A 27,307-nucleotide genomic window follows, 5' to 3' on the forward strand; every position below is an offset into this window, starting at 1 on the left:
TGTTTGGTTTTCCCAGTGGGTGCGAGGAAGGCCACAAACCAGGTGTGTGAAAGCTCCTGGAGAGAAGACCAAGAGCTTGGTCATCCCACGTCCAGGTAGAACCAGGAATCGGTCCAGGAGCTTATGCTACTCACTCTCCTCTGCTTAGGAGGAGAGGAGTTCGGGGGTCCCAGGCAGATGGATCTGGAAGCCAGAAAGTCACCCGGTGGCTATTTTATGATCCCGGGGAAAAGCCATCAGCCAAGAGTGTTTCTCCCCCAGGGAAGGCGAAAGGTGGTTCCCATGTTCGCCACTGAGCTTAACTGAAACAAAGACGAGGCTGAATATCAGTGCTAACATAATTTACAAAAACCTTTCGTAATGGACTTCTAGATGAATGGGGGGACTAACGTGAACCTTAACCTAGGTAGCCACATTAAAACATGTCAGATTTCCACAAGATTTGTGCTATGGGCTACTGGGTCTCTTCAAAAGGTATTATAAACATCTAAAACATATTCACACAAATTATCAATTTCTTCTGAGCATTCTTAAAAAAATATTTTTTTTCTCTTAGTAAAATCATTTTAATATACCATGCCTCCCTCTTTTAAAAAATAAATTAAAAAAATCCAGTTTTGCATATCTAGCATTAGCATTTAAGGTAGTATGGCACACCCCTTCACAGTTGGGGGGGTGGGTGGGAATCTACAAAACGCCGTAGAGTCTGCCGGCATTTGAGCATCGTGAGACCTTGGGTTAGTTGAAACCACATCAGATCAGCAAAAATAAAATTAAAACGTGAAATTGAAAAAAAATAATTGAAAGGAAAAAACTGCCCCAAAATTATTAGCTTTTTTTTTTTTTCATAAATAAGAGAAAGTTCTATCCTTACTGGTCCTAAATCTGAATAACTATGTCTAATTTTTTAAACCTTAATTACGTTATACCTATCAATATGTACTAGAAGAAAGAGGAGAAAAAAAGTCACTACACTAGTACCAGGACAGCACGCTTACAAGATAGCCATTTTATACATTATTAACAGACAGTGATCAACAAAGAGTCTTCTGTGAGGTGATGGGGGGATGCAGAGAAAGGCAGGGTAGTACAGTACATCACCAACATGGACAAAATAGTAATTAAATTCCCTAGTCTAGACACTGAATTTCTGGGAATTTATTGTGTCTTTTTTTTTGTTGTTTATTTTTTTTGTTCTTTTTTTTTTTTTAAATAAAACTTCTATTTTGTTATTTTATTACTTGAACAAGTTTGGATATTTTAAAAGCGCCCAGCATTTTCCTTAACCTGGTTGTTTGGAAATAAAAGAAAGAAAGAAAAACAAAAACATATCACCAAACAACCTAACATTTTATTGGAAAAAACAAAGAACATGACTTTTTAAAAGTGTTGTTTAATTAGAATTGAAAAAGGCTTTTTTCTTTCTTTCTGAGTTAGCATTTTGGAGCTTTTTGTTTGAAGATGTATTTGCCCTACCATGTCTGTGAATGTCTACATTAGTCTACTTTGTTAGTAAAATTTATAAAAATAGGAGTGCAGCAGCTCTTTATAATAAATGTCGCATTCAGTGTCTCATACTGGCTGTGCCTTAAGTACCAAATTTATAAACGTAACAATTTAAAAAATATTAATAAAACGGCAATATCACATTTTAAAAAAGGAAAAAATATATATCCACACTACAATATGTTTTAATGCCATCTATTGAGTTGTACTTCTATAGTTGCTGTTGCCGACCTATTACCAATATTAAAAAAAAGTTAAATTAAAAAATATCCTTCATCATAAGTATCTTTCCCCAACCGAGGACCATATATTATAACAGCCAAATGTTAACATGTGCAAACAGGAAACTGTCAGTTTTTCCCACCAGTCACAGTGCAGCGATGTTTATACTTTTTATTTTTAAAATTCTGTTTACATCTACAATAAATTAAAAAAAAATTCTTCCATAGCCTCTCTGGTGATACTTGCAGCACTGAGGTATTAAAAAAAATATATAAACCAAAAGGTTGCTTTCCTAATTTGTAAATAGAAAGTGAATGGAGAAAAGGTTTCATTAATGCAGGCTTATCTACTCCTGGCCTAAGGGCCCCAGAGCTGGGGGTGGGTGGGGGGGGGCAGGGGGAGAAGAGAGGCAAAGTGTCCTAGGGACCTTTGGAGGTGCTGAAATGATTGGACAATAGAAAATGATCAAATATTTAAAAATTAAGACTGAAAAAGGATGTCTCCCCACCCCTCCCTACCCAAGCCAGACAGGTGTGCTTTGAAACTTTAAATACGTTAAATATTAAAATTGTAGCTTTGTTTTTAAAAAACGTCTTGGGAAAAGCGGTTTTTCATTATTTTAAATAAAAATCTAACTAGACGGTAACATTTGAAGCTGTGCACAGACGAGAGGTTAATATGCTGGTATGACACTAATAGAGTTCTTAGGTCTATCACACAGACAAAAGGAGCTAAACAGTGTTCTAACTTTTCCCGGGGTCGTCCTGGCAGCTGGGTCTTCTTCCGTCCCAGTAACTCACTTGCTTCATGTTCCTTTCCCTCCTCCTTCCACAGAGCATCAAACTGCTTGGGACTGACTCCCTCACAAAAATATTTTTGATTCTCTCTTTCTTAATAGTTTCTATGTAGTTAATGGAATTGTATTTACAACATTTCTTTTTTAGAATTCACAATTTCAAAAAACCTTATAATATCACCTCTTTCAACAGAAAAAAAGCACTTATAGAAAAGGAGGACACTTGAAACATGGTCGTCCTTACCTTATTGCCGAAAATAGATATACTTAGGTTAACAAAGAGACATCACAAAAAAGAACTGCCATAGAGTCTGTTAATTAGCCTACTACATCTCACTTCTTATACAATGCAAAGTAGAAAGTTGATGCCCACCTCCCGCTCCACATTTCACAACTTCACTTCCATGTGTGCTCAAGTTCCACCTGAAAATTCATACAATCTCAGAATTGGTACCAAAATATTGAGAGTAATATTACCATCTCAGCATCCTTTAAAAGTGAGAACAGAATCAAAACAAGCAAAAAAAAATTTTTAAAGAAAAAAATAATACCTTAATATAACAATTATACTATGGTTAGCTTTTAACTAGATATTAAAGCTATATGACTACTGGACTACGTCAAAATCACTACTGAATGTGATTCAAAGAGATTTAAAAGGAGAAGGGGGCAAGAGAGACGGGGAAGGGAAACCATCAAGAAAAACAAAAACAAAACAAAACCAAAATCATGGGTTATATACACATTTAAAAGCTGTTGTCTTATATTACAGCAGATTTGTGAGATGATGAGATGTAGTCAACCCTCGATCCGAAGTGAGCCATCTCTGGTTGGGATGGGGAGTGAGGCTGGTGGGGTCCAGGTCTGATGACATCACCTAAACAAAGGGCCACTCAGAAACTTCGCCCAGTCTTGCCTGGACATCCAGGTATGCTCTGCAGGGTGTGGAAGGTCGGCAATGCCCGGAAGAGAACATAAAAGTGGGAGATGGGAGGAGAAAGAAGTGTCAGACAAGTACACGATTTATTCCAACTTTTTAACTCGCCTTTTCAAAATATGACTACACAGGGCTACTGAGCATGTTTGAAAATGGCCTGGCTAACAGCTTGCTGGGGGCACAGCTTGGGAAATCTGACATCTAAGGCAAGCCTGAGGCTGGGGATAGGGAGGTTCTACAACTCACTTGCTGATTTGATATAGCACTGTAGAATTCTTGAGGTAGGCAGGAAATGTGGCCAGCAAATGTGGTCATGCTGGGTTTTTGGCTAGACTGGTGAGTTGCACATTGACCAGCAATGCTTTTTCTGGTTAGACTTGTGCTTTCAAAGCTATTAGGTTGATACAAAAGTAATTGTGATTGAACAGGTTAAAAATAATTGCAAAAACTGCAATTACTTTTGCACCAACCTAATAAATGTTTAAAAAACTTCTGCCTTTATGAGATACCCATCGATGATTGTCAATAGCTGAAAATGCAAATTTCCACTAAAAAGTATCATATTGCATACCAAGGACTCAAGGACAGGACGTTTATTAAAACATTTCCACAACAAATAACCAGCTTGGTTATAGGAAACAAAAACAGGTCCAGGAGTCACTGACTTGGTGATTGAGTCTCCCTCAATTGATTCTGAGCCTGAGCCCCTCATTTGCAGATGGCACTAAGGGTCTGATGGCACTAAGTGTGTGTTTTTTGTGCACCGTGTGAACCAATTGGCTCTCTTAATCCATTTTGGAGGAGGGTAAGGTGGGTTGTTATCTTCACTTTCTTAGTGATCTTATCCTTCTGTGAAAACTGAATCCTAGAGTTGGATGGAGGATGGGCTGGCAGCACTCCTCCCCCACCCAATGGAAAGGTTGCAGTGGCCTTGGAAGATATAGGCTGTGGCCAGAAGCCCTACACTACCCTCATTTTCCAGGGGAAGGAGGGAGGGACGGAGTGCTGGCAGCCCCACCGTCTGGCCTACCAGGGATGCGCTGCAGCTGGTGGTGGTTTAATCCCCTCACCATCTGACTCTACAAATGGCTGGAGGCACCTTCAATCCCCAAAGTTCCTGGATCTCTGAGTTCGCCTTGCTGTCAGAGGAACCTTACTTCCCCTTGGGCCCCAAACCCAGCTTAATTAGTAGTGAGTAGCTCTCCTTCAAACTGTTAGTGGCCTCTGGCTCCGGCCAGCAATGGCTGGGTCAGTGCTCTAAGGGAAGTGGAGGCGAGGGGTGGGAAGAATCCACACAGGGGTTTATTTGGTTAAGAAAGGCAGTTGCGTTAGTTGAGGTGATTCCTTAGCAGCAACGTTAGAGAAATCCAAAAGACATTTATGGAGCTCAACTCTCTGTGGTCCCCCAACAGGGCCCACTCTACAGAGTCCTGGCTGACTCAGGGGTCTGGAGCGACCCCCTCTGCAAGAGAGGCATCTTATGAACTGCAAACTAAAGTGGCAAATCCATCTCCAGCCTGGCTTCTCCTATGTCCCAACTCCAAGAGAGGCAGGTGCTCATGTCCTAGCTGGAATTTTCTGAGTGGGACCCATTCCCAGGCTTCCACAGTCACCCTCTTTCTTCCAAAGAGACAGAGCCATGTTTCAATCGCCCAAACTAATGTGCTAACACAGTACACATTTAGCGTTCACGAGAGAACCCCTCAGGCTTCCTGGTGCTCTTCCCAAGAATGACAGATACTCATTTTCAAATGAGACAAGAGGCTCCCTCACTGACTGCCCCAACCTCCCTCTCCTCCATTCCACCCTTTCCATAGCCCCATCAAAGTGATTTAAAAAAATGTTTAATTAACTTGAGCTCAGTTTAAAAGGTTAGGAAACTGGCAGGGATCCAAATCCATGTTACGCAGGTGATATCGTTAATTTAATTTGCTTTTTGAGCGGTAATCTGGTAATTACTCAGTAGTTACTGGCAAAAATGTTTTCTTTTCACTAAAAGATGGAGTCTGGCTGTTTGATTGCAGGAACCCCATTGGCTGAGGCCAGGGAGCTCCAGGGAGCCGAAAAGGCCCAGCAACCCACAAGGTCAGCTCACAGAACCCTGGGGGGAGGCCTGGAAGAAGCCCAGTGTTTCCCTGACTCCTTCCCCCTGGGACTGGCACAGCACGCGATCTCCTTCCAGTTTCCCACACTCTCGATTGTATTTCAAGACAAAGAAAGATGAGGGGTGGGGAAGATAAAGAAAAATGAATCAAAAGAACCACATTGAGAAAGAGAAAAAAAAAAGACAGTGAAGAAAAAGTGTGGGGGGGTCATGATTACAGCTGGAGAAAGGGATGAGAAATTAAAAGACTGGATGTTTTTGCCCCCACCCCCCTGAAAAGGGGTGCAGATAGAGGAGAGATGTTGACGCAGTGAGACCAGGGCCCGTGCGTACTTGCATGCCCAGTGCACATACATGTACGGACACGCCCGGCAGAGCGGAGACACATGGCGGAGAAGGTAATACCTCAGAGTGAGATGGCAACGAAAGCACCTGCTCAATGGTATCCATTTGTAAAGGCCGTTGCAATCAAAGGTCCCTAAAATTGCACAATTGTTAAGGTCATCAGCACGCTATACATGGGAACAGATTGTCATATTCTGGGAAAGGACTAGACTGTGCTTGCCAGCATGAATATGTAATTCTGAGACACCATGCCATGGGGGGCCAGGATGACAATCCTCCCCAGCTCCAACCCCTCCAGCCCCCAGTCCCCACCCCAAGCCTGTCTTCATACCCAGGGGAAAATCGAGAGCCAGATTCAGAGGGGAAGGTGGGTGATGGGAGACGGACGCTCATGCCCCCAATGAGGGGCATTGGTGCCCGGAACCCTGGAGAGCAAAGATAACAGTGTCTCTGTCCGTAGTCCCAATGGCTCCAGCTGGGGAGAAAGCAAGCTCTGTGCAGACCAAACATGATGCTGTGTGGTTATTTCTGAAAAGCATCCCAGCACCTAGGTCAAGACACCCAGATTTTTCAAGAACTAATATGGCCTGTGTTTGTCGGTGCTGAAAACGGAAATGAGCTGTTTCTACAGGGTGATAGATGGTCTCCCAGACTGATGCAGCTCTTAGCTGAATAATGACACTCTGGATTTGGTACTCTAGCTGATGTGAGGGGATTTGACTCATCAAACTACTGACTTAAGTGATATTGGCTTGGGAGTGGAATTGAACGAGGACCCAGGTCACACAGGCCAGGGCTGGCAGGAGTGAGGGAGTGAGTGAGAGTGAGTGTGTGCGTGTATGTGTGGGAGAGAGATTATGTGTGTATACGTAAGAGAAAGTGTATGTGAGAGACTGTGTGTGCGCGCGCGCGTGTGTGTGTGTGTGTGTGTGTGTGTGTGTGTGTGAGACTGAGTGTGCGACTTCCAACTCCAGGGGCAGGGATCTACCTACCCTGGTGGCTCAGACTGTCTGCACGGGCTTTGTTCTCCCCAGTGCAACCCCTGAGAAATGGCTCTTCTGACAGGGGCGGGACCTGGGTAGCAGACACTCCCATTTTAGCTCAAAGCCAAACTGCCTCCAAAATGCTGAGGTTGGTTGGCTAGGGCAGAGGGTGGCCAATTTTCTATTTCCCAAATGGAAGGGACAGCGAACGAGTGGCCTCAGGCACATTCATGCTCACACACACCGGGAGGGGAAAGAACAATACAATCTGAAAACAGCATGCAAATCTGTTAAGCAAATTTCCATGGCCTGGATTAGTCAGATTATAGAACCACAGAGCATTACAAATATCAAATGCATCTGGCCTTGGGGCAGGGCACGGCTAAAGAACGCAAATGGGAACTTACTTGGAACCTGGAAACCATAAGAAACATTAGCAAAGGAAACCTCCTGGGGAGGGCTTGCAACTTGTACCGTGTCCCAGACACCAGCACTGCCACTGGTCCTTAGGCCAGGGGGCTCAAATGACTAAGGTGGCTACCCTGAGGTCGGGGGATCAGCAGCTCTGAGGTCCCAGCCCACATGACAGTCTCAGAAGGCAGAGATCAAGGGTCAGGGGCTGATACTGGGGACCTACTGTGTGCCAGCAGGCGACACATCCTTTTTCCATGAATTCTCACAGTCTTTTGAGGGAGGCACTTATGTTCGTTTTGCAGCCAGGGAAGTGAAGGATTATATAAGTGGCTCAAGGTTGCATGGGCTGAAGGTGATGGAGTGGTCCTCTGAACCTGACCTTCTCATACTCCTTCCGCTCCATCACATGCCCTGGCCCACAGGTGCTCGGGTAACATCTAAACAGAGGAGCTTCAGCCCTAGGTGTCTACTGTGACGTGAATGGGGACCTACCGCACTCTCCTTGGCTCCCAACTCTGGGCTTTCCCAGCACGCTCTCCCCATGATGGGTCATGGGAGATGGGCCGGGAAGAGGGGGCAGGAGGACAGGGAAAGGCAGATACTTACAGCTATGCCGTGGCCAAAGCCGGAGCCCGGCTGTGGGCTGGCCGCACTTATGTAATTCCCCACTCCGGAGTCCTGGCTGGCAGGGCCGTAGAGATCGGCGACAGGTCCTGGGCTGTTGGCCCCCGGGAAGCCTCCGGGCCGCGCCGGGTTGGAGCCTGCCGGGGAAGCGGGCGCGCCAAAATTCGGTTGAGCACTGTAGCTATTCAGGACTGGTGTGCAGAGAATAGAGCTGGGTATGAGGCCAGAAGCCAGGCATGCACCGATCATTACAAGCCAAACACTCGAGAAAAACAGCTGAGGCCCAACTTCTAACACTCAACCAAGGCCATGCGAAAACATCAGCAGGGACTCAAGAATACTCAGCCCAGGCTACTACTAAGAAGCTTGGAGCTCCAAAAATATAGAGAATAAAAAAACAATCATTCAACACACTACGGCAACCAACCGGAGGTGCTTCACTGCCCACCAAATTATCACAATAGAAATAGAGATATATATGGAAGAGAGAGAGAGAGAAAGAGAGAGATTTTTTTTTTTCCACATTTGAATTGATGCTCATGCAGTCTTGTGTAGATCTGGGCACGTTGAGACAGCATTCACATCCCATGCAAACTACAAAGGAACTAGTTTTAGACTACACATTGTGTTAATATTGATATTAAAACGTGACAGGAAACAAAGCAATTTGTGTCTAGGAAAAAAATCTTTGGGGAGGGGATTTTTGATTTTTCGTTTGTTTGTTTTTGGATCCATTAAATGACAAATTTGTTTTTGAAAAGACAAAAAAGATCTCCATTCTCCAGCCCCTCCCCCCAAACCACATCCCCCCTCCCCCCTGGCTACTCCCTCCCTTTCCACCCCTCCCATTTATATCCCTCCATGAAAATTGTCCATACTGAACATGGTCGGAAGATGGGATATGTCATGGAAAATCTGGGCATCTTAACATAACCGTAATGAAGGTGGCAGAGGGGTCCCTTCTGGGGTGGAGAGCAGGGGATGGAGGGAGGGGATGGGGTGGGGATGGCAAATCTGGAGGCTGGGGCCGAAGCTGGGTGAATGCCAATGATATTCTATAGGACACCCACACACTCACCTCCTGCAGTAGAAGGAAAGGGGGGATTTAAACTTTATTTTCCTTTTGTTTAAAAAAAAAAGACAAAGAAGTATGAATGCAGAGCATACTGATTGAACCAATTTACTGCTAAAGCATCTCTGACTGAAATGCCTGCTTGCTGTTAGTTATCCTCAGGTATAAACTCCAGACAGAGAAAAAGAGCTAGGAATGTATCTTTGCTACACAGAGACTGAACTTCACACCCACTGATCCCCAGAGAGGTGGGGGGAGGAGGCAGGAAACACTGCCTTGGGCCCCCTCTTTTAGCCTCCCCCAAATTCCATCACTCCCTCCCCAGTGAGGGCCATAGCCTGTCAACCAAGTTAATTTTGTTTCCTCTTTATTTCCCCTTAGTAGCTTAAACTTTTTCTTTTCCAGAATGGAAAAAAAAAATTTTTTTTTAATTGCAAAAGTAAGGTCTCATTGATTTTTAAAGCTCAAGGTGAGTCTGGAGCTGGCCACTTCTGGGCTATAGCTAACCCGTTTCAAATAACCAGACAGACCATCTGGGCTCCACACATTTCCATGGCTCCAAGGGGCAGCTCCTCACCCACAATCACCCTTCTGCCCAACTCAGCATTTCCCTCTCTGCCCTGTGACCAGCTGTCAATGGCAAAAGGAAAGAACGTGTGCAACTCCCCTCGCAGCCGTGAGCTTGCCCCGGAGCCTGCAGCCCCCCACTTCTGGTGGGGCTTAAAGAGTCAGATGTGGGTTGATTTTTACCCACTTACCACCGGATGGGAAGAGACTAACGATACACTCAAGCCAGGCTGGTAGGAGACTGACATGAGGGCAAGAAGAGACAAAAGTGACCAAACGAAGCTGGGTTCCTGACTCAGCAGAGGGAAGCGGCTACCTTGGATGTCCTCTGTGGCAGGAGGCCCCATGGTGAGGCCCCTTGGAATGCCAAGAAATGAATAAACTGACTGATGAAAAGAACAGGTTAAAGACAAAAAAATCGTAGAGGCTCAGAGCAAGTGAATGGCTGATTTGGGAACGCTCTTGGCAGACAAAGGGGATGGGATTTTTGAATACAGAAGATTAAGCTTGCAGATAACATTTGGCCCTTCTCACGCACGGAGGCAAATATCAAGCTGAGATGCTCAAACGGCAGTATTATCTTGGTCTAACACACTTTTTTCCTTTGGGCCTGGGAAAACGGAGAGAGCTCAGACAGTGGACTCTTGGTTCACCCAGGCAGGAGACCACCCTCCAATATAAACTAACAAGTAGGCAGCCTGTTCTGTTTAAGGGGCTGGGGGGCAGGGCTGGGCACAGGGGAAGACAGACACTTTTGGCTTCTTTCTCCTCTGGCCAGATGAGGATCCAGGGGCTAGAGAGAAGGGAGGTTCCAGTCTTGGCTCCTTCCAGTAGGGGCGGTCTACCCCGCCTGCGGAAGCAGCCTGCGGGACAGGATGCCGCTCACCCGTGGAAGGATGCTGTCCAGGAACATCCCCCTCCATGGGCTTAGAAGACAAAGGGGCTGGTGGTAGTCTGCCTGTCCCTGGCGACCTCTTCCAGTCTTATGTGCCCAGGCCTGTAGCTTAAAAGTTGGTATGAAGGAAATGTCACAATAAGCTGCTCTTCTTAGGCCGTATTGCCCCTCCCCGCTCAGTCACCGTCCATCAAACGACACTAAAATCACCATGGAGAAGGCAGTATTAGCATGCACCTTGAAACCTCCAAATCCTGTATGATTATATCCACTTGCTTCTCACAATGCCTGACACTCAGCTTCGAGTCACCTTGTAGATACGCCCCCAGTCAGGGGTGCAAGCCTGGGCCGTGGGTCCCCACCAGGGGGCGCAGTTGGTAGGCAGGATGCAACCCGTTCAGGGCTGGTCCCCTTTCTCCAGGCTCTGGGCAGGAGCACCTGACCTCTCAGAGGTTGGGGGCATGGAGACCTGTCTCTGTGTTCCACAGTCAACAATCCCCTCTTTCTGTCTCTGTGGGCAGAAGACCCAGATTCCAGAAAGCATGTTAAAGTCCCCAAACAAGCCATCTGGAAAGCCATGCATCTCTGGAAAGGCTCATCACAAACAAACAGGTCTGGCTGCTTGGGAGAGAATGGGGACTGTCACTTTGCACTCAAACTTGTCAGCAGCTGCCTGTTGTGTCTGAAAGTGGGAAGCCATTAGGGACCAAGTGGTTTTCTTCTTTTGGGAAGTTCATGCTGAATACTGGCTGGCTCCACAGGAAAGGGAGTTACTCAGGGACCCACTCCCCCTCCAAGCTGTGACCTTGAGAGGGGCAGGGGGAGAAGGCATGAGACTGAGTTCCTGACCTCAGGGTGCTTTCTGTGCAAGTTACCCTCCAGTCAATGCTCAGTGGTTTCGATGGATGGTGCTTTTCCCGGGCCACCAAGCCTCATTTTGAGGGGCCGAACCAGAGTCCCACTCACCAGGATTGGGCCAGGGAGAGGGGATGAAACATCACTCTGAACGGGCATGGGCACCTTACTACTGCTCAGTAGGGTGTGTGTGTGTGTGTGTGTGTAGGGAGGGGTCTCAGTGACGCTGAATAAATAAACTGTGCTGAGATTCATAAATGGGACCTTACGACTCCTATACTCCTGTCTCAGAAGAGCACAATGTCTTACAAACACCTTGACATTTTTGCAGCAGAAGCTGTGAGTGTTAAGTGGCCTGGGCCAAGCCCTGCACCAGGCTGGCAGTTTGGGGGCTCCTTGTGGGGAGCAGAGTTACTTCTCTATCAGCCACTCTGAGCACCCACAGCAGCAGTTTAATCCTGGGCAACTTCCTCTTCACTCCCCCCCTCCCATCCTCTGTGCTTTATCCATCCAGGCAGCCGATATGCTCATGGAAGCAGCGATAGTGTAGTCAGAGGGAGCACTGGACTTGGAGTCAGAAGACCTGAGTGTGACCCCGGCCCTGACCTCAGTGTCAGCCCCTTACCCGTTGATGTCCTCCTCTGTGAGTGCTGCCTGCCTAGTCAGCCTGACTCTCAGTGGGCTGTGGCGAGAATGAAAGAGAGAAATCACTCTATAACCTGTCCAGTTTAAAACGAGTACAACGATTTTTGAAACAATTGGGTACGCAGAGCCCAACAGAGCAGGTACCATATGCAGGTTTAGGAAAATCTGATACAGGAAAATACAATTCACTTGCCATACAAATCAGGAGGTTTACAAAAGGATCCAATTCGCCCACCTAGTACATTTAATCATCTTGGACCTGAAGAAAGGACTCTGGGGGATGGGGAGCAGAAAAGCAAGGACACGGAATTTCACTGAGGCCAGCAAGAGGAAATACAATTGAATTAAAGGTGGAGGTATTTGGCATTGGACACAAGGAGGAACTTCCTGCTCATCAAGGAAAAAAAAAACAAAAACAAAACAAAACACAGGCCTGACCCAGGAAAGCCAGGGCATCTTATCCCTGAGACTTTAACAAAGGTGTGTCCTGCAGGCTTAGCCCCTCCTCCTAGACCTCACTTAGACCCAAAGCTCTGGGCACCTCTGCCCTTGGGGTTTTAGGGCAAGCCCAGGAGATGACTGCTCCTGGCTGGGACACAGTTTGCGTGTAGCTCTGCCCAACTGGGGTCAGAAAGGGCTGGGCCGAGAGTAGAATTAGTCATGGCGGAGTGGGGACGTTGTGGAAGACGGCAGTGAGAATCAGAAAAGCTTCACCGTAGGGCTAGGAGAGGTGTAGCAGTCCAGGTATTTTTGTATATCCCTAAGTGATGCTACTGGACCTGAAGCAAAAAGCTAGAGCCCAGGACTGTCAGCGGGGCACCCCTGGTAGGGCACCTCTGGCTCGAAGGCCTCGAAAGTGGATTAGAACTGATTCAGAGAAATGAGCTGTTTACAAAGTCCTTTCCAGATGAGCTCAGCCTACATTTCTGGGACAAGCCAGGGCCCTGCCAAGACCCAATCTTGGACCTGGGTCCTGGTTTGGTGAGTTTCACACTTCCCCAAAGGGCAGGGCCAGCCCTCAAGACAATTTCAATTACCCACTTTGTGAATTATCTGCTGCTGCCAGGTTTAATCTCAGGCAGGAGGCCCTGATGGTCTCTGGCACATTTCCGGGACAGAGCGTGACCTGCTCATGACGAGGCAAATGCCATGGTGGGCCTGTCCCTACCAACTCCAATTCAGAAGGTAACGTGCTGCCAAAATAGAATTCATTACACGCGCACTTAGGGTCAGGCAGCAGGGAGTTAGGGCTGACTGGTGTCATGGCCCCCCTTCCCAACCCCAGCCCTCCACAGAATGGAGGAATATCAGCCCATGTGATATTCTTTGAGGCCAGGGCTCTGTTAATTCATCACACTGGATTTTTGGGGTTTTTGTTTGTTTTAGAGAATTTAAAGAAATTGACTGATAAAGGAATGAGTAGAGGGACTATGGTTGATAGGCTGAAGGCAGAGAAAAAAGAGGTCAGAGCCACTGCCCCCTCCAACACTCACCTCTACCTTCACCTTGTCTGCTTGATTAAACATTCACCAGCAGAGACTCTGCCTCCCCTACTAGCAAGGGATTCCTCAACGTAAGCTTGTTCTCTCAAAACCTAACCTGCTTCAGACTGCTCTGGTTGGTGCTGATGTCTGTCAGTTAATATTGGGGACAGGGTTCTCACGGGATCCTATGTTCTCCAGAGCAAGAGCGACCTGCCTCTATTGCCCTCTAACACTGGGCACTCAGGGGATGCTGGGTCCATCATGCCAACTGGCTGTCAACAGTGGAGACCTGCATGGGTCCCTCTTAACAGCCAGCCAGCCACTCCTTGCTTGGGGGCTCTGAAGAATGGCAGCTGGGCAGCCAAGGGCCTTCCTGGGAACAGAGCTCAGGACCTCCCTCTACAGTCTTCTTTCTGTGCCCTCTCAAGGCAGTGCCCACTATACATTAATATAGATGATCAAATAGGAAAGGTCAGCATGAAAAGATTAACCTGTTTCTGATAACAGAAGGAGAAACCCTCAGCTGTGAGTTATTATGGCGTAGCTTGAGCAGAACAAGGGGGCATTACATTCCAGCAGTCTGCCTGGCCACTACGTCCTAGGAATCCGGGGCTCGAGTTTTCTTTCTAGAGCTTAGCCTGAAGGTGGGAGAGACAGGGAGGGCCAGTAATTACGTCCAACCTGGGGGAACTGTATGACACACTTAATTAAAATCAAATCAGGCCAGGGACCCCGATGAAGGGACAATCAATTTTAGACACAATATTTTTTTAAGCTCTGCTGAAATTCAGTCTATTTCAGAAGGAAAGGAGAATACTTTAAAACTGGGGGAGTGTTAAGAGGGTATTGGGATGGTATTTCTTTTTCCCTGTCTCCATATACAAACAAAGATATTACAAAGAGGTACACACTCAGCCTGGTATCAACAAGTCTTGACATATCCAGAGATGCCTGGCTCATCTTAAATACTGCACTGGACACATGGAGAGTGTCTGCTCATTTATTAGGCTGACAGGGCCTAATGTCACATAAACACTCCAAATGTCGGTTATAGCGGTGCCAGTCTTCTAAGATTGCAGTTTCTGCTTGTTCTCTCAAAACCTAACCTGCTTCAGACTGCTCTGGTTGGTGCTGATGTCTGTCAGTTAATATTGGCATATCTCAAGTAGGGAATTGATGGACAATAGAATCTAAGATTTGGGACTAATAATTTTAAAATGGTCTAAGCTTCCGGTCAAATCACACTCCCCTAAAGAGATTAACATCACTACTGGTTGGCTGTAAACCCCTCACATCATGTGTTAGTGGTGAAAGTGCAGGGAGAAAGCCCCAAATACCCAGAGCAGGCCTATCTGAGGAGGGATTTGTGGCCCTGACTATATACTTTCTGTTGAAGTACAATCTCAACAGAAAACAGCTCCTTCTCTTTCCATCTGGATGGCCCTTTACTTTCTGATTTGGGTCTGTAGGTATGTCTCCTCCTCAGAAGGACCAGGCCCGGTTGGTTGAGAAGGTGGGTGAAGGTAGGAGGGGGTTAGCAGTTGACTGCCATATGCTCCTGGTGTAAATTCTGAGGAGGGGGCAGCCTTGAGTGGGCCTGGGCCTGGTGGCCAAAGAAACCAGGATTTTGTCATGAGGGCAAAGAAGTAACTTTCTGGAGGCACAGTGAGGTTTTCATCTCTCCCAGACCTCGGGGGGTCCTGTGGGATAGCGCTGTTTGCATGTGTCTAAGAACGAAAGAGAGAGGAGCCTCGGGAAAGGAAAGGCCATGATGGATGTGAGGATTGAGTCACCGGGGCTTGTGTGGTACTTGCTCTGCCGTGTGAGCTGTCTGCCAGGCTGCAACAGGTTCACCAATGAACAACGAAGGGACCTCAGCAGGCTGCCCCAGCTCAGGCCTCAAGTCTCAAACACAAAGTGGGGTGCCTGATCCCTCTTGGATGTGGACAAGGGTTTCAATAGCAACTCCACCCTGAATCTTTAAAGTACTTTAGAAGACCAGGGGAAATCAACCCGGGAGAGAAATGTTTATGGTTTGGCTGAAGCAGGTGGTGTTTTTAACACTCACATCCTGCTGCCTTTTGCGTAAATTAACTGGTTTCAGATTCCAGGCCCACGTAGGTTAGAACTTGCAAAGAGCAACAGATGGGGAGACCAGGACCCATGGGATGCTGTCCTGAGTCTGCCAGCAGCTGCGCACACACCCTGGGAAGGCAGGTGCTGCCTCTATCACCACTCCGTGAGGCAAAGATGGGAAGGTGCCACCCCAGGGCAATGCCAGAGCCTTTGCTTCCTTAACCAGCCCTCCCTAACCTGAGAATTAAAAGGAAATAAAGAGCGGGAGGGAGTGCGGTGCTACTAACCACCCCTCAGCCCCCAACAGTTTGGCTGCTCCAAGTGTCTCCTAGTTGAATCCTGAGAATGTTTGATCTGGTGACGGCCTATGTTCTTGAGGCATATCCACCTCTTTTCAAAAAAAAGAAACCACTTTGGTTTTTTCCCCGCGTGTACCCAGCTGCCCTCTGTGTTGCTGTGCTGTGTGCTCACTCACTAATTCCCACCCTGTCTGCCCCAGCCAGAGGGCTCAGGTCCTGGCTTGTGTCTTGTGACTGCACACCCTGCAGGCCCAGCATACATTTTCTGCACTATGTGCTACTGTTAAAAGAAAACACTATCAAGTCCAAAGCCAGAGCTATATGCCAGACTGGGAGCTCCCTGAGGTGCGGCCATGCCTGCCACATGAGCTAGGGGACTGACTGCCTCTTTCCTGAGGATCGGACCACCTCTGTGCCACATCTTGGAGAATAAGGCTGAGTATGCAGCATTGCTGGGGTCAGGGAGAAGCGGAGAGAGCACTGCCAGAAAGGAAGCTCTCCCATGCCTAAGCCCACGCAGGGATCCCTCCAGAGGGCTGATCTCAGTCCCGAAAGACCACGCCATTCTGCTGAGGGCAGTCCTGTGGGAAGCTGGAATGCCGTAGGACCCATTAGTATTTACTGCCCAATCACACTGGACACTCATGGCCTGAGGCTCTAGCAGCCAGGCTGGGGTGGGGAGGATACCCAAGGGGCAGCCCCTTTTAGACCTGTACAAAAGGCTTCCCACTTGAGCAGCCTGTCTTTAATAATTATAAAGGCACAGGAGTTTAATCTATTTTTGATGTAAGCGTTAATAGCTCTGTGTCCTTGAAGTTCAAAGCGGTCGCATACATGTCACTAATTAGCTAAGCACGGAGCCATTCAGCTCCCTCTCATGTTTCTAATTAGGTCTTTAATAACAAACAAACTCCGACCTTACCAAAAGGCCACCATTCGTCAAACAGTCAAGGAGGATGGCTGCTCCCCTGTTTATGTTTGCTCCAGGCCGCTAGTTCTGCATATATGCCTTTAATCTCAGCCAGGACAGGCCTATCCTTGAGAGGTGTAGGAGAATCCGTCTATGAAGACAAAGACTTTTGCAGCCCTCTGGGGAGGGGTGGATTTCCTGGCCCTGCTAGAGGAGGTTGGGGTGAGCTGTCTGGCTTGGCTCTATTTATCTGTTTCTGAGGTAGGGGTGCTGGTGACACAGTCACAGAGACGATGTGAGGCTCTGTATCTGGCAAGAACCTGGTGGTACTTGAGTCCATAGATACACACTGAACTTGCCTGAGGAGTTTTCACTCCTACTGAGGCCTGGGGCCCACGCTGGCAGCTTCTGATTTGATGGGTCTGCAGTGTGGCCTGGACACTACGAATTGTAAAAACTCCCCAAGTGATTCTAACATGCAGCAAAGTTCAAGAACCACTGCTTTGGCCCCAGTCTCAGAGCCGATTTGCTCATTGACAGCAGCTATTAGCAGGTCCACCTTTGTTAATGAATGCCACCCAGACAGCCAACCCCTGAAGGTTTAATCAATCACATCTGAGGATGGAAATCTGACTATAGGTTTTGCTAACACACAATTCTGGAAATATTTATTTCCCTTTCACTGCCTTCATGCATTTAAAAAATGCATGAATGATTGTTTTCAAATGTATCCCCACCAAGTTGTCTCATCACTTAGAAGTCCCTGGCTTTCTCATCAGTTACTCCACACAGATCTTAAGGCACTGACACCGTCCCCCCTTGCACCCCCAATGACAAGGGATTGAGAGCTTTATAATACAGAGCTATAGAACTCAATGGTCCCCAAAAACCCTCTAGTTTGAAATCCTTTGCCCTCAAATGACCCAGCCTGCTGGTGGCAGAAGTGGGACCGGAACCAAGTCTTCAGATTCCCTACTCTTCTGTCTATGCTCTAATCCTTTTTTTCCCCCTTAAAGCTGCTTATTATCCTTATCTGATTAACCCAGAAGGCGTGCCAACCCCCAAGGGTAAGGGATATAAGGGAAGCCTCCGAGCTCTCTCTGTCCACAAGGCCAGGGCACAGGAAGCTGTGTTGCCAATCTCTGAACACCCCTTAACCTTTCAGCAAGTCATTTCCAAGCTGGATTTGTTTCTCTTCAAGCCAAGTGGGAGGGGAGACGTTGAAATCTTGGGGACTAACTCAGTGGAAGGTTATGCATCTGGAGCTGAATAATCTAGACCCACGAAAGTCAAACAATATGGCCAACAATACACAGCAAAACTGGGCAAGGGGTTTCCTCCAGCACTGGCCCATGTTTTCCTGTTTTGCTGCTGTGTTCCTGGTCTTTTCTTGGCAGGCAGGGCTTACACTGCCAGATCCTTCCCCTGGGGGCAGTGAGTAACTGACCCGACTCTAGGGCATTCGGGGTCCCGTGTGACTATGAGGCGGAGCCTCTCTTCTTCCCCCCAAGGTCGGGAAAGCTAAAGCTCTGCAGGTTAGTGTCAGAAATAACTTCCAGAAAGAGGGGGGAAAGTGGGTTTGGGCAGCTTTTGCTTTCTACAGTGGGCTCTACCACAGGCACACAGGTTTGCATTAATTGTGTACCACAGACCTGGACAAACCGTTTTATTAATATTAATAAGTAACCAGGAACAAAAGGCCCCTTTATTTTTAGCTTTCTCTAATTGCGTTGTAATTACTCATCTACAAAGCAAATGAGCCCCTGCTCCTGGTTGCCATGGTACCAGGAGCCCAGCCTACCTGCAGGATGATTGGCCAAGGAGCCTGCTCCCGCCTCTGGCCCCGCCCTTCCTCAGCCATTGGCCCAAAGCAAAGGCCCAGCAACTGGGCGGCCAATCGCTTTCCAGCCCCAGGGCTGGGCTGGCCATCCCAGCGACCTTCCACATGCAGTCTCACAGCTCAGAGGAAGGCAGGGATGTTGCTGTCCCTAAGGAGCAAGTCTGTCCTGCCTAAAACGGCCCATGTGTCGCCCAGTTCCTTTTGGGCAGTGCCTAAGTTCCTTCAGTCCTGTTTTAGCTCAAAGCTCATTTCAAAGAATTACTTTCAGGCTGGCTCCCTCTTGCCCGACCACACCTCCTGTGGGCCTCCTTTGTCCTGAAAGCATTCGGGGACCATAAGTCATATCAGAAAGGCCGGCCGAAGCCAGACAGAACCGTGATGTTCAGTCCGCCACAGCAGAAGCAGGTGCAAACAATACATGGAATGCCCCCTGAGGCCTCGTGTAAATGAGGTGGCGAGCTCTCCTCCCCCAAGGATATGGAGAATCGAGTTGATGGTAGCGGTGGTTTTTTTTGTTGAGTTTAAAGACTCAACAAAAGCTGTTTAAAGACGCACAGCTTTGGTCAGGCATGTCCGGGCTGGTGCGATGGAGCGTGGGCTGCCAGTGGCTGAGAGCTCAGATCTGATGAGACAGACCGAGGCTCAATTCCTGTCTCGGCCACCTCGGACAAGCTCTCTAAGCGACGGTTTTAAAATCTTTAAATGGGAGTGAGCATGATAGTGCCCACTTCGTAGGGTTATGAGAGGTAAACGGGATAAGGCAGGTGGGTTTGGCGTAGTACTTGGCTTATTCAGAATACGTACGTGATTACTAACATAGTACTATTGTCATTATTCTCTTAAAATTGGATGAGCATTCTTTCAACCACTTGCCAGATATCCTTCCCTTAAGCAATCTCCCAGGTGGGCATGAATTTTGAGACGCCGACTGGAACCCCCTTAGCCATGCTGTAGAGTAGGGGACTTCACGGTGGTTGGCTCATCCTGACAGATCCAATTCCAAAGCCAATCACAGTTGTTCGAAAGCATCATTTGCCCACCTCCCGTGCTACAGAATCCTATGCTAGAAAAGGGAGGCCTTTCTATCAATATTAATTAGCACCCAGGAACAAAAGGCCCCTTTATTTTCTGCTTTCTCTAATTGCATAGTAATTACTCATCTATACTTAAAAATAAGGCTGACTTTGCCTCGCAGAGGACTGATGGTTTATACTGTTGGGGAAGGCAGGCACCACTCTGAGATACACGCAAAATAACGTCCAAGGACTCAAAAGTCTGCCTTTCATTCAGGAGAACTCACCAATCAGGAAGAAGACCGAGAACACAAGATGGTGTTGAGGAGCTAGAGCAAAGGAGGGGGAACCCACGGAGGCTTCATTAGGTGTGGCTTCTGGCACTAGGCGCCAGATTTTAACGGAGGGCACAAATACAAAGATAGAGGGAAATGGACTGGCAGAAAGGACAGGGCAGTGGCTGCAGGAGGGCACAGACGTGGGAACCAATAGCCCCAAGCAGGAAATGAGTAACAATTTGTTGGCGGAAGTAAAGGAGAGTCAGAGGAAACTAAGGTGGAGTTTGGTGATGGAATGCCCTCCCATGTCCGCCTCTTTGCTGCCTTGCTCCCCTCCCCTTGCATTCCAGGTCACAAATCCAGCCCCAGCCCTTGGGGTTAGGGGTCAGGCTGTGCAGTGTGGGGTCACTGCCAGGTTGACCTTTAGCTGGTTCTGTCCTTTTGGCTGGTTTTGTCTTGACCGAGCCCCACTGCCATAAAGAATGTGAACCTCTCTCTCCCACGAATATGAGTATGTTGATCTGGCTTTCAAGGTCTCCCAGAATCTAGCCTCTCTACCTCGTCAAGCCTGTAACCCGTCTGTCACCCAACCACTGGCAGTGGCACTGCTCATCCCACTGCCAACCTTTACCCAAGTTCTCTCACCTAAAATGTCCTCTCGCCTCCCAATTCAAGTCCTTCAAGGCCCACTTTTCAAGCCTTACCTCCCATCTGAGCTTCCTTCCTGCTGAGAGTTCTCTGACCGTGCAGGAGTCTAGTCTTACTAAAAACCAGCTCCAATGTCGATTGTGTGCTGCGCCCTCCCCAGAAGAGTGGGAGCTTACTGAAGGCAAGAACCATGCCGTGGAATTCTGTATCCCACCCCAGCCCCCAGCACGAGGTCAAACCAAGAATCAATCAGCTAATGGGTAAGAGCAAAAGGCCTGCAGCATCTTACTGGGCAGCTAACATTACGTGAACATTTATGGAGTGTTTATAATGTACATGAATTATGGGTCTCATGTCCTCCTGGCTTCAGTCCCATCTTTCTAATCCACCCTGGACACTGCTGTCAAGGCTTGCCTAACATACAAATCTGATGTCATATACTTGTTTCAGGCCTCTCTGAGGTTCCGAGTTGCCCATGTGAACCAAGGCTCCTTAACATGGTACCATGGCCTCCTGCTCTGGCTCTGCTCAACTCTCCAGCTTTATCTGTTACTCCCCATCCCTCTCACCCACCCCACCCCAACTGCATTTTATTCTCCAGCCAGGGTGAACCATTTGCAGGGCTTCAAGTTCACTCTACTGTTCTTGGGTCTTTGCACATGCTGTCCCCCCTGGTCTCCTGGGAAGCTCCTATTTGTCTTTTAGAAATAGAAATGCTCCCTTGTGAAACCTCTGTCTTTCCAAAGCTAATCACTTCCTGCTCTGTGCTCCTCTGTTACTGGGCTTTTAGCATCATATCGTGAGTACCTGTTAAGTTTCCACAATGCTGGGAGATCCTTGAGGGCAGGGATTGTGCTTTGTACTCATCTATGAACTTCTGTGGCAGTGGTGGACATTCCCTACTTGTCTATCCCACATCATTTGCACTTTCCCCTTCTTTTTAGCACCCAGATTTTTCTTTAGCAATCGTCCTTCTCCCACTGTGGAAGAGCTATTCAGTTTAGAGGGGGATGGATCCCATCCTCAGCGATCAGTTCTTGTAACCCAGGCCTTAACCAAGGAGCTGGATTTTGTGCGAGAATTCTGAACCGTGCGAGCCACCCCTCTTCTTCTAGACAGGTTGGTATGAAGCAGGAAAGTGTTGCAGCCATTTTTGCCACCAGAAAATCCAACATAAAGGTAATATTGAAAATAGGAGGGCAAAGCTAAGAGAACTGTAGAAAAAGAGCCCTGAATAATCCATATACGAAGCCCCCTCTTCTATAGCGCTTCTAAGATGTTAGGCAATAAATCCCCTATCATATTTAACCACGCTGAGCCAGGTTTCTGAAACAGCTGGGTGTCTAATCCAAAGCGTAGGGCAATGCCTGCCACATATAATAATTATTGTTGTTCCACACATAATAAATATCTGCTGAACTGAATTCCATCACAGTGTGCCCTGGGCCCAGTTCTGAAATCTTGTCTGAAAGTTGGACTGTGAGGTCTTGGAGCCTGAGTCCTCAGCTGACACAGCGCTGGCAGCTGAGGCTGTTGGGCTCTCCCAGCATAGCTGGCATTCCTGTATGTGCACGGCGTGTGGGCAGCAGCTGAGTCCTGCATGGACAAACATGGCTCCTCCACAGGGCTACTTAAGTACTTAGGAGGCCAAAGACCAGGATTTAGGTCCAGGGTTCTCCATCCTTGACCAAAGCTTTGTTCTCCGGGTAACCAGCTCGTGTGACTTTGATTAAGTCATGTAACCATTCTCCAGACCAACTTTCTCATAAAAACAAATAAACCTGTAAATCCAGGCAAAAACTTCTGCCTTCCTGCCGGTCTCATAGGTAGCTGCAGTAACAGATATGACAGTCTAAGCTCTGTAGGAACATAAGGAACCGCAATGCACCCAGGCACGAGCTCCTTTGATGATTCTCACCAACATGGGGGATTTCACCAGCTTTCGGGGCTCCCCAGACCCTGCAGTGCTCCTTCCCAGCCTAGGTTGCAAGGAGGGGATCCTTCTGTCCCTCTCTATTAGGGCCTACATGCTCTTATGGAGTTTCCAAAGGCACCACCACACTTTCCACCCCTCCTCCTGAGCTAGCACAAGAGCCAAGCCGCTCAGGGGGCAGGCACGGATGTCACCCACTGAAAAGAATTCCACTGATTTAAAAGACCATTAACATTCCCCCACTTCATTCACTTTAGGATTAACTTATACTTAGGTCTGGGCTTCAAGGCTAGTCACTAATTGCACTAGAGTTGATTTATCAAGCGCATGGTATTTCTATTACAAAATTATTGATTAGAGTTGATGTATTTTATCCTCAACAGGGTTGGTCCAAAGCCCTTGGAAAACGAATGAAGCTGAGGTCAGCGGCGGGTGGCTCTGCACATTATTATAAATTCACTGGGGTTACTGAAATCCAATGCTGGACTCTTTATGGGGAAAGTCCTGACTCTCTCAGAAATGAAGACTTTAATGACAAACTGAGAAATGAGGTGCCCACCCCCAGAACACAAGGCAGTTGGCTGGGAGATGTGTGTTTCGGGAAGGTCTTCCAGGTAAGTCTGGCCGGTTGCAGCAGCTGGTCCGAAGGGGTCACAGATCTGCTCTCCCTCTGGGAGAGCACTGCACTGGCTCTATTTCATGGCCACAGATGTGGCTCTGTCCAGTGAGAGTGTGTCCCCATGAGCCTACCCACAGATGGGCCATCTGGGGGGTCACAGCCCTCCAAAAATGCTTGCTGCTAACACAAGCGAGGCTGGGAAAGTGGAGATGGCTGCAGAGCAGGACATTGGCTCCTGCTGACGGAGGTGTGGGAAAGTCATCTTCAGAAAGGACAGCAGCACATTGATCCATTTTCCTGTGTTTTAGTGACGCTGACAGCACCAGAAACAACACCTCATAGGAAATAGGGGCTTTCACGGGGTGGGATCTGCATTCTCAGACCACTGAAGGCAAGAAGAGTTATCTGCCTTTATATTCCTTGGCTGGTGCCTGGCACAAAGTAAACCTCCAACACACGCCTGTTGAAAGCAACATCTGGGAACCCTAAAGCTTATGCTGCAACACTATTGCTCATGCCCCTCAGCCCCTAACACATCTTAGGCAAATGGGGGACATGGAAAACATCCTGAGATGGGTGGGATGGGCATGCCTGCTTCGGGAGATCTATTCTCTTCCCCGAAGCATTTTCTTTTATGGTTCAAGTTAAACTATTTATTCTGTGCATTTTGCTTTTGCTTTTGTTCATTTCACCTGTTGGAATGGACACTCTTAGGATGTCCAGCCATAGGACAGCAAAGCCATTTTCTTAGCAGAGCCAGCCCCGACCTAGGATTTAGGTCAATAAGGGTATTTTCTGCTCTGTCTTCTCCCTCTGTCCTCACCCTCTTCTCCTGCTCCCCAACCTAAGTCTATCTGCAGCTGTTAACAGCCTGGAAGCCTTACCATTCCTGATATTTCCCTCTGGCCACCCCACCTCCCTAACCACCGCCATGAAGGCTAAGCCATAAGGACAGCACCTTCCAGATTTACCTGCCTGGGTCTCGGGGCCCTCATGCTGTCTGGTGGCCAATGGGCCTGCTCACACGCAACCCTTTTCCACTCCGACTGTGTCACCGCCGCCCACAGCACCACTTCTCTCCACAAAGCTACCATTTTGCTCTGTCACTTCACACTCTTTTGGTGACTTCAGGGACATTGCCACTTCCTGGGCTTCTGCCTCCCATGATAGATTAGGGACATCTTAAAAGCTCTCAGAGACTTCTGGCACTCCCTTATGGCTTGTCACCACAAATACAGGGGAGACAGTATGTCTGAACACGACGGACTGACTGCACGTGCCCTTGCGCTGAGGACAGAGGCAGCAGGCCTGGGCAGTCTTCCTGGGGAGACGGAGGAAAACTGTGGCCTCCTCTTTGACTGGCACAGTTCCCCTCTTCCCTCCCCATGAAGCTGTGCCAATAATCTCCACGCTGGCATGTCACCATTCTCACCCACTTGCCCTCACACCTTGGAGAGCTCGTCTAAAGGCTTCTTGTTCCCTTTCACCAACTGTGAGAATCCATGTCAGCCTTCACTAGGACCAAATGCATCCCCCATCTGCAGATGGAGGATCTTAAGACCTTCATCCCTGTCCCTATCATATCTCATGTCCCCTCCATCCCAGGGAGGAGACCACGTAGGCAGGGCTGCCACATGGACCTGTATCCGTGAAGGGGTGAAGGTGAGCTGGCAAAGAATTCAAAGAATAGAGGGCCCGGAGGAGCCTTGCTGGTAGCCCCTAAGAAATAAGAAAAGATCCGCTCTGTTCAAGAACCAGAGGAGGAAGACAAGAACAAGGAAGAACTTTAAGACTCCTTCCCGTTCTCGTTCCATTCACTACAGTTGGACGCTACTGACAGAGATCTCCACTGGGAAAGCTAGAGCTGAGGGTGGTGACCCAGTTCTGGACTGGGGGGGGGCGGGGAGTGTGAGAGGAGGTGGTGGTGGCTGATGGCAAGAACATGGATCCAAGCCCCCTGGCAACATTGAAAATGTGGAGCCCCTTCTTCTCCTGGTTCCCCACGCTGTCCTTCAGACAGCCGTGCTGTGCCGAGCTGCCGGAGACCCTGTAATATCAACTCAACAATGCATGTTCTACAACTACAGCTACAGCTACCAGTACATGTACTACAGTGCATGCATTTAGTTCAGTCCCACAGATACATACACTCTAGGAACAGGCAGGGAGGTGTGAAATGTTTTACTGGACAACAGGTGTTTTGGAGTTGTAACTAATAATAATAAAAAAAAAATCGAAAACGAAAGTACAAAAAAGACATTTCTCGAGAGTTGGATATGAGTTTGTTTCTTGAACTGTTTCATCTGAACAAGCAAAAACATGCAAACCAGCTGGTACTAACAGGAAGCTGGACACTGAGAGAGGATTTAATAGGTGTGGACAAACCTTCCCGCTGAGCGTGCTCAGAAGAGTGTTTGAGAGGAGGTGTGCAGATCCTAGTGTAAGAGAGGCGGGAAAGTATGCCTCAGAGACACTCTCTCACCGCAGCCCCAACCAAGCAAGAGAAAAGACAACAGAAACATGACTCTCACACTCACCACCACCGTCAGGAGCTCATGTTACTACATTGGAATAAAGCTGGCAAGTATAAAGTACAGTAAGGGGTCTTGGCTGGGGCCGGAGATGGGGTGGGGGAGGGAGGGGGTTCAGAAGCTCTAAGACTGATACACGGACCCACCTGTAATGTCACCCAGAAATAAAATAGCCTGAAAATCTAAACCACTTCCCTCACCTGTTTGGGGGGGGAATCGTTTGCCAAACAGGATTGAGGTTTGGGCGGGACATGATGGGGCCTTTGGAACTGAATGAATACGATCAAAATAAACAAACAAACTCTCGACTGAGCACAAGAAAAGATGACATTTCAAACTACCAGGTGAAGGTAAAAGAAAAGTGACCACTGATAGTGAAGTTATCTAGGAGTTGGCAGGGACCTCCCCTGGTGGGGTCCCCTGAGCCCTGCTCACCTCAGGTGAATTAGGAAAAGGCCGGCAGGCTGGCCCAGAGGAGCTGGCTGAGGTGGGTGCAGAGCTCAAGGCCTCCCTGGACCTCCTACCCTGACACCATAGCCCTCACGGATACAAGTTGCCAACGTGAGCAAAATCGAAGCTGCTTCCCACCCCACGGCCCTCAGCAAATACTTCCTCCTCAGGAAGCTCTCCTAGTACGTCATAATGAAAGAAAACCCCAAACAAAACTGTGGAGTTAGACAAAAATGAAAGACAAAAAAAGGGCCTTCCATATGATGCCTCATCTCTAAGCCAAACCTGAGAACCCTGGGGAGCAGAGGCTTATTTCCCACTGTTTGAGTCATCTGCCAGATCCACCACGGTACCGAGCTCAGGCTGGTACTCCACAGAATCTCCCTGCACCAGCTTCTCCTTACAGGGGGGATGCAATTGAACGTGGGACTTTCTCCAATGGCCGAGGCTGCTGGCTCTGGCTCAGGAGGCTGAAGGAGCACCCCTATCCCCTGGGAAGAAGCTGGAGAGGGGATGCAGGGTCGCAGGAGGAGGTGAAAGGAGAACCTGACAGTCAGTACTCAGTGAGCTCATGCTGGCGTGGGCTGAAGCACAAACCCTGACAAGTCTTTGCGGCCCCCTCACATCCCTGCCAAAGAGACACTGCGGGGCCCTTACAAACAGGTAAAAAATTGGCCATCCTGCCAGGCTTGAAGTCCAGATCATTTTCTAAATGAAGGGAGGGGATACTCCTCACAGGCCCAAATGAACTAACAGAAAGGCAGAGATCTTCCTTCCCCAACCTGTAACCCTGCTCCAGGTACAAAGGAGGTTAGGGGTGGGGGCCACCCTGTCTCCACATGGGCAGGTGTCTACGGCCCTGGCAGGGCTCTGACTTTGGTGGGCAGTCTAGTCGTCACCCTTAGGCACATCCTGAGCCCCTGAGCCCAGGCAGCACTGTGGGGTGCCTGTAGCTTCCTGGCTGAGCCTGCACCCTGGGGGGGGCGGCACCTCGGAGGTGAGGATTTACTCCTTGTACTAACCAGGCTGGTGTGGGGCAGGTGGTCTGGGCACACACTCCTGAATAGAATTCACTAACAGTGCAGCGATGAGCATGGCTGACCTAGAATGGCCTGTGGGAGACTTCGCTCCCGATGGAAATGGCTACAAATAAAACACCACTGAGCCTGGAAAAAAAAAAAAAGTGTGGCTGGAGATGGCTCTGACCATAGGGGTTAGGAGTTAGAGGGGATGGGTGGGACTCCCGCCTGGCTCTGGGGGT

At 48.3% G+C, this 27,307-nt stretch overlaps 1 protein-coding gene across 14 annotated transcripts in view; it reads right to left on the bottom strand.

Moving 5' to 3' along the window:
• Positions 1 to 846: 846 nt before the first annotated feature.
• MSI2 (musashi RNA binding protein 2) overlaps positions 847 to 27,307 on the bottom strand; it is a 374,726-nt gene continuing 348,265 nt past the window's right edge. For 2 of the 14 annotated variants that reach the window (XR_013992034.1, XR_013992035.1), the window contains 4 exons: positions 25,451 to 25,500; positions 7,914 to 8,068; positions 5,971 to 6,043; positions 1,211 to 3,459 (listed from right to left, as the gene is read on the bottom strand). Coding sequence is in view for 12 of the 14 variants with exons in the window: in XM_081029497.1 (XP_080885623.1) it covers positions 6,002 to 6,043; positions 7,914 to 8,122 (251 nt within the window). In the remaining 2 variants the exon portion in view is untranslated. Of the gene's footprint in view, positions 3,460 to 5,970; positions 6,044 to 7,913; positions 8,123 to 25,450; positions 25,501 to 27,307 lie in introns of all 14 variants that reach the window. The other 12 variants (XM_081029497.1, XM_081029491.1, XM_081029493.1 and 9 more) reach the window with 8 other exon arrangements.

The sequence above is a fragment of the Rhinolophus hipposideros genome (assembly GCF_964194185.1).
Source record: "Rhinolophus hipposideros genome assembly, chromosome: 20".
NCBI classification, from domain to species: Eukaryota; Metazoa; Chordata; class Mammalia; order Chiroptera; family Rhinolophidae; genus Rhinolophus; species Rhinolophus hipposideros.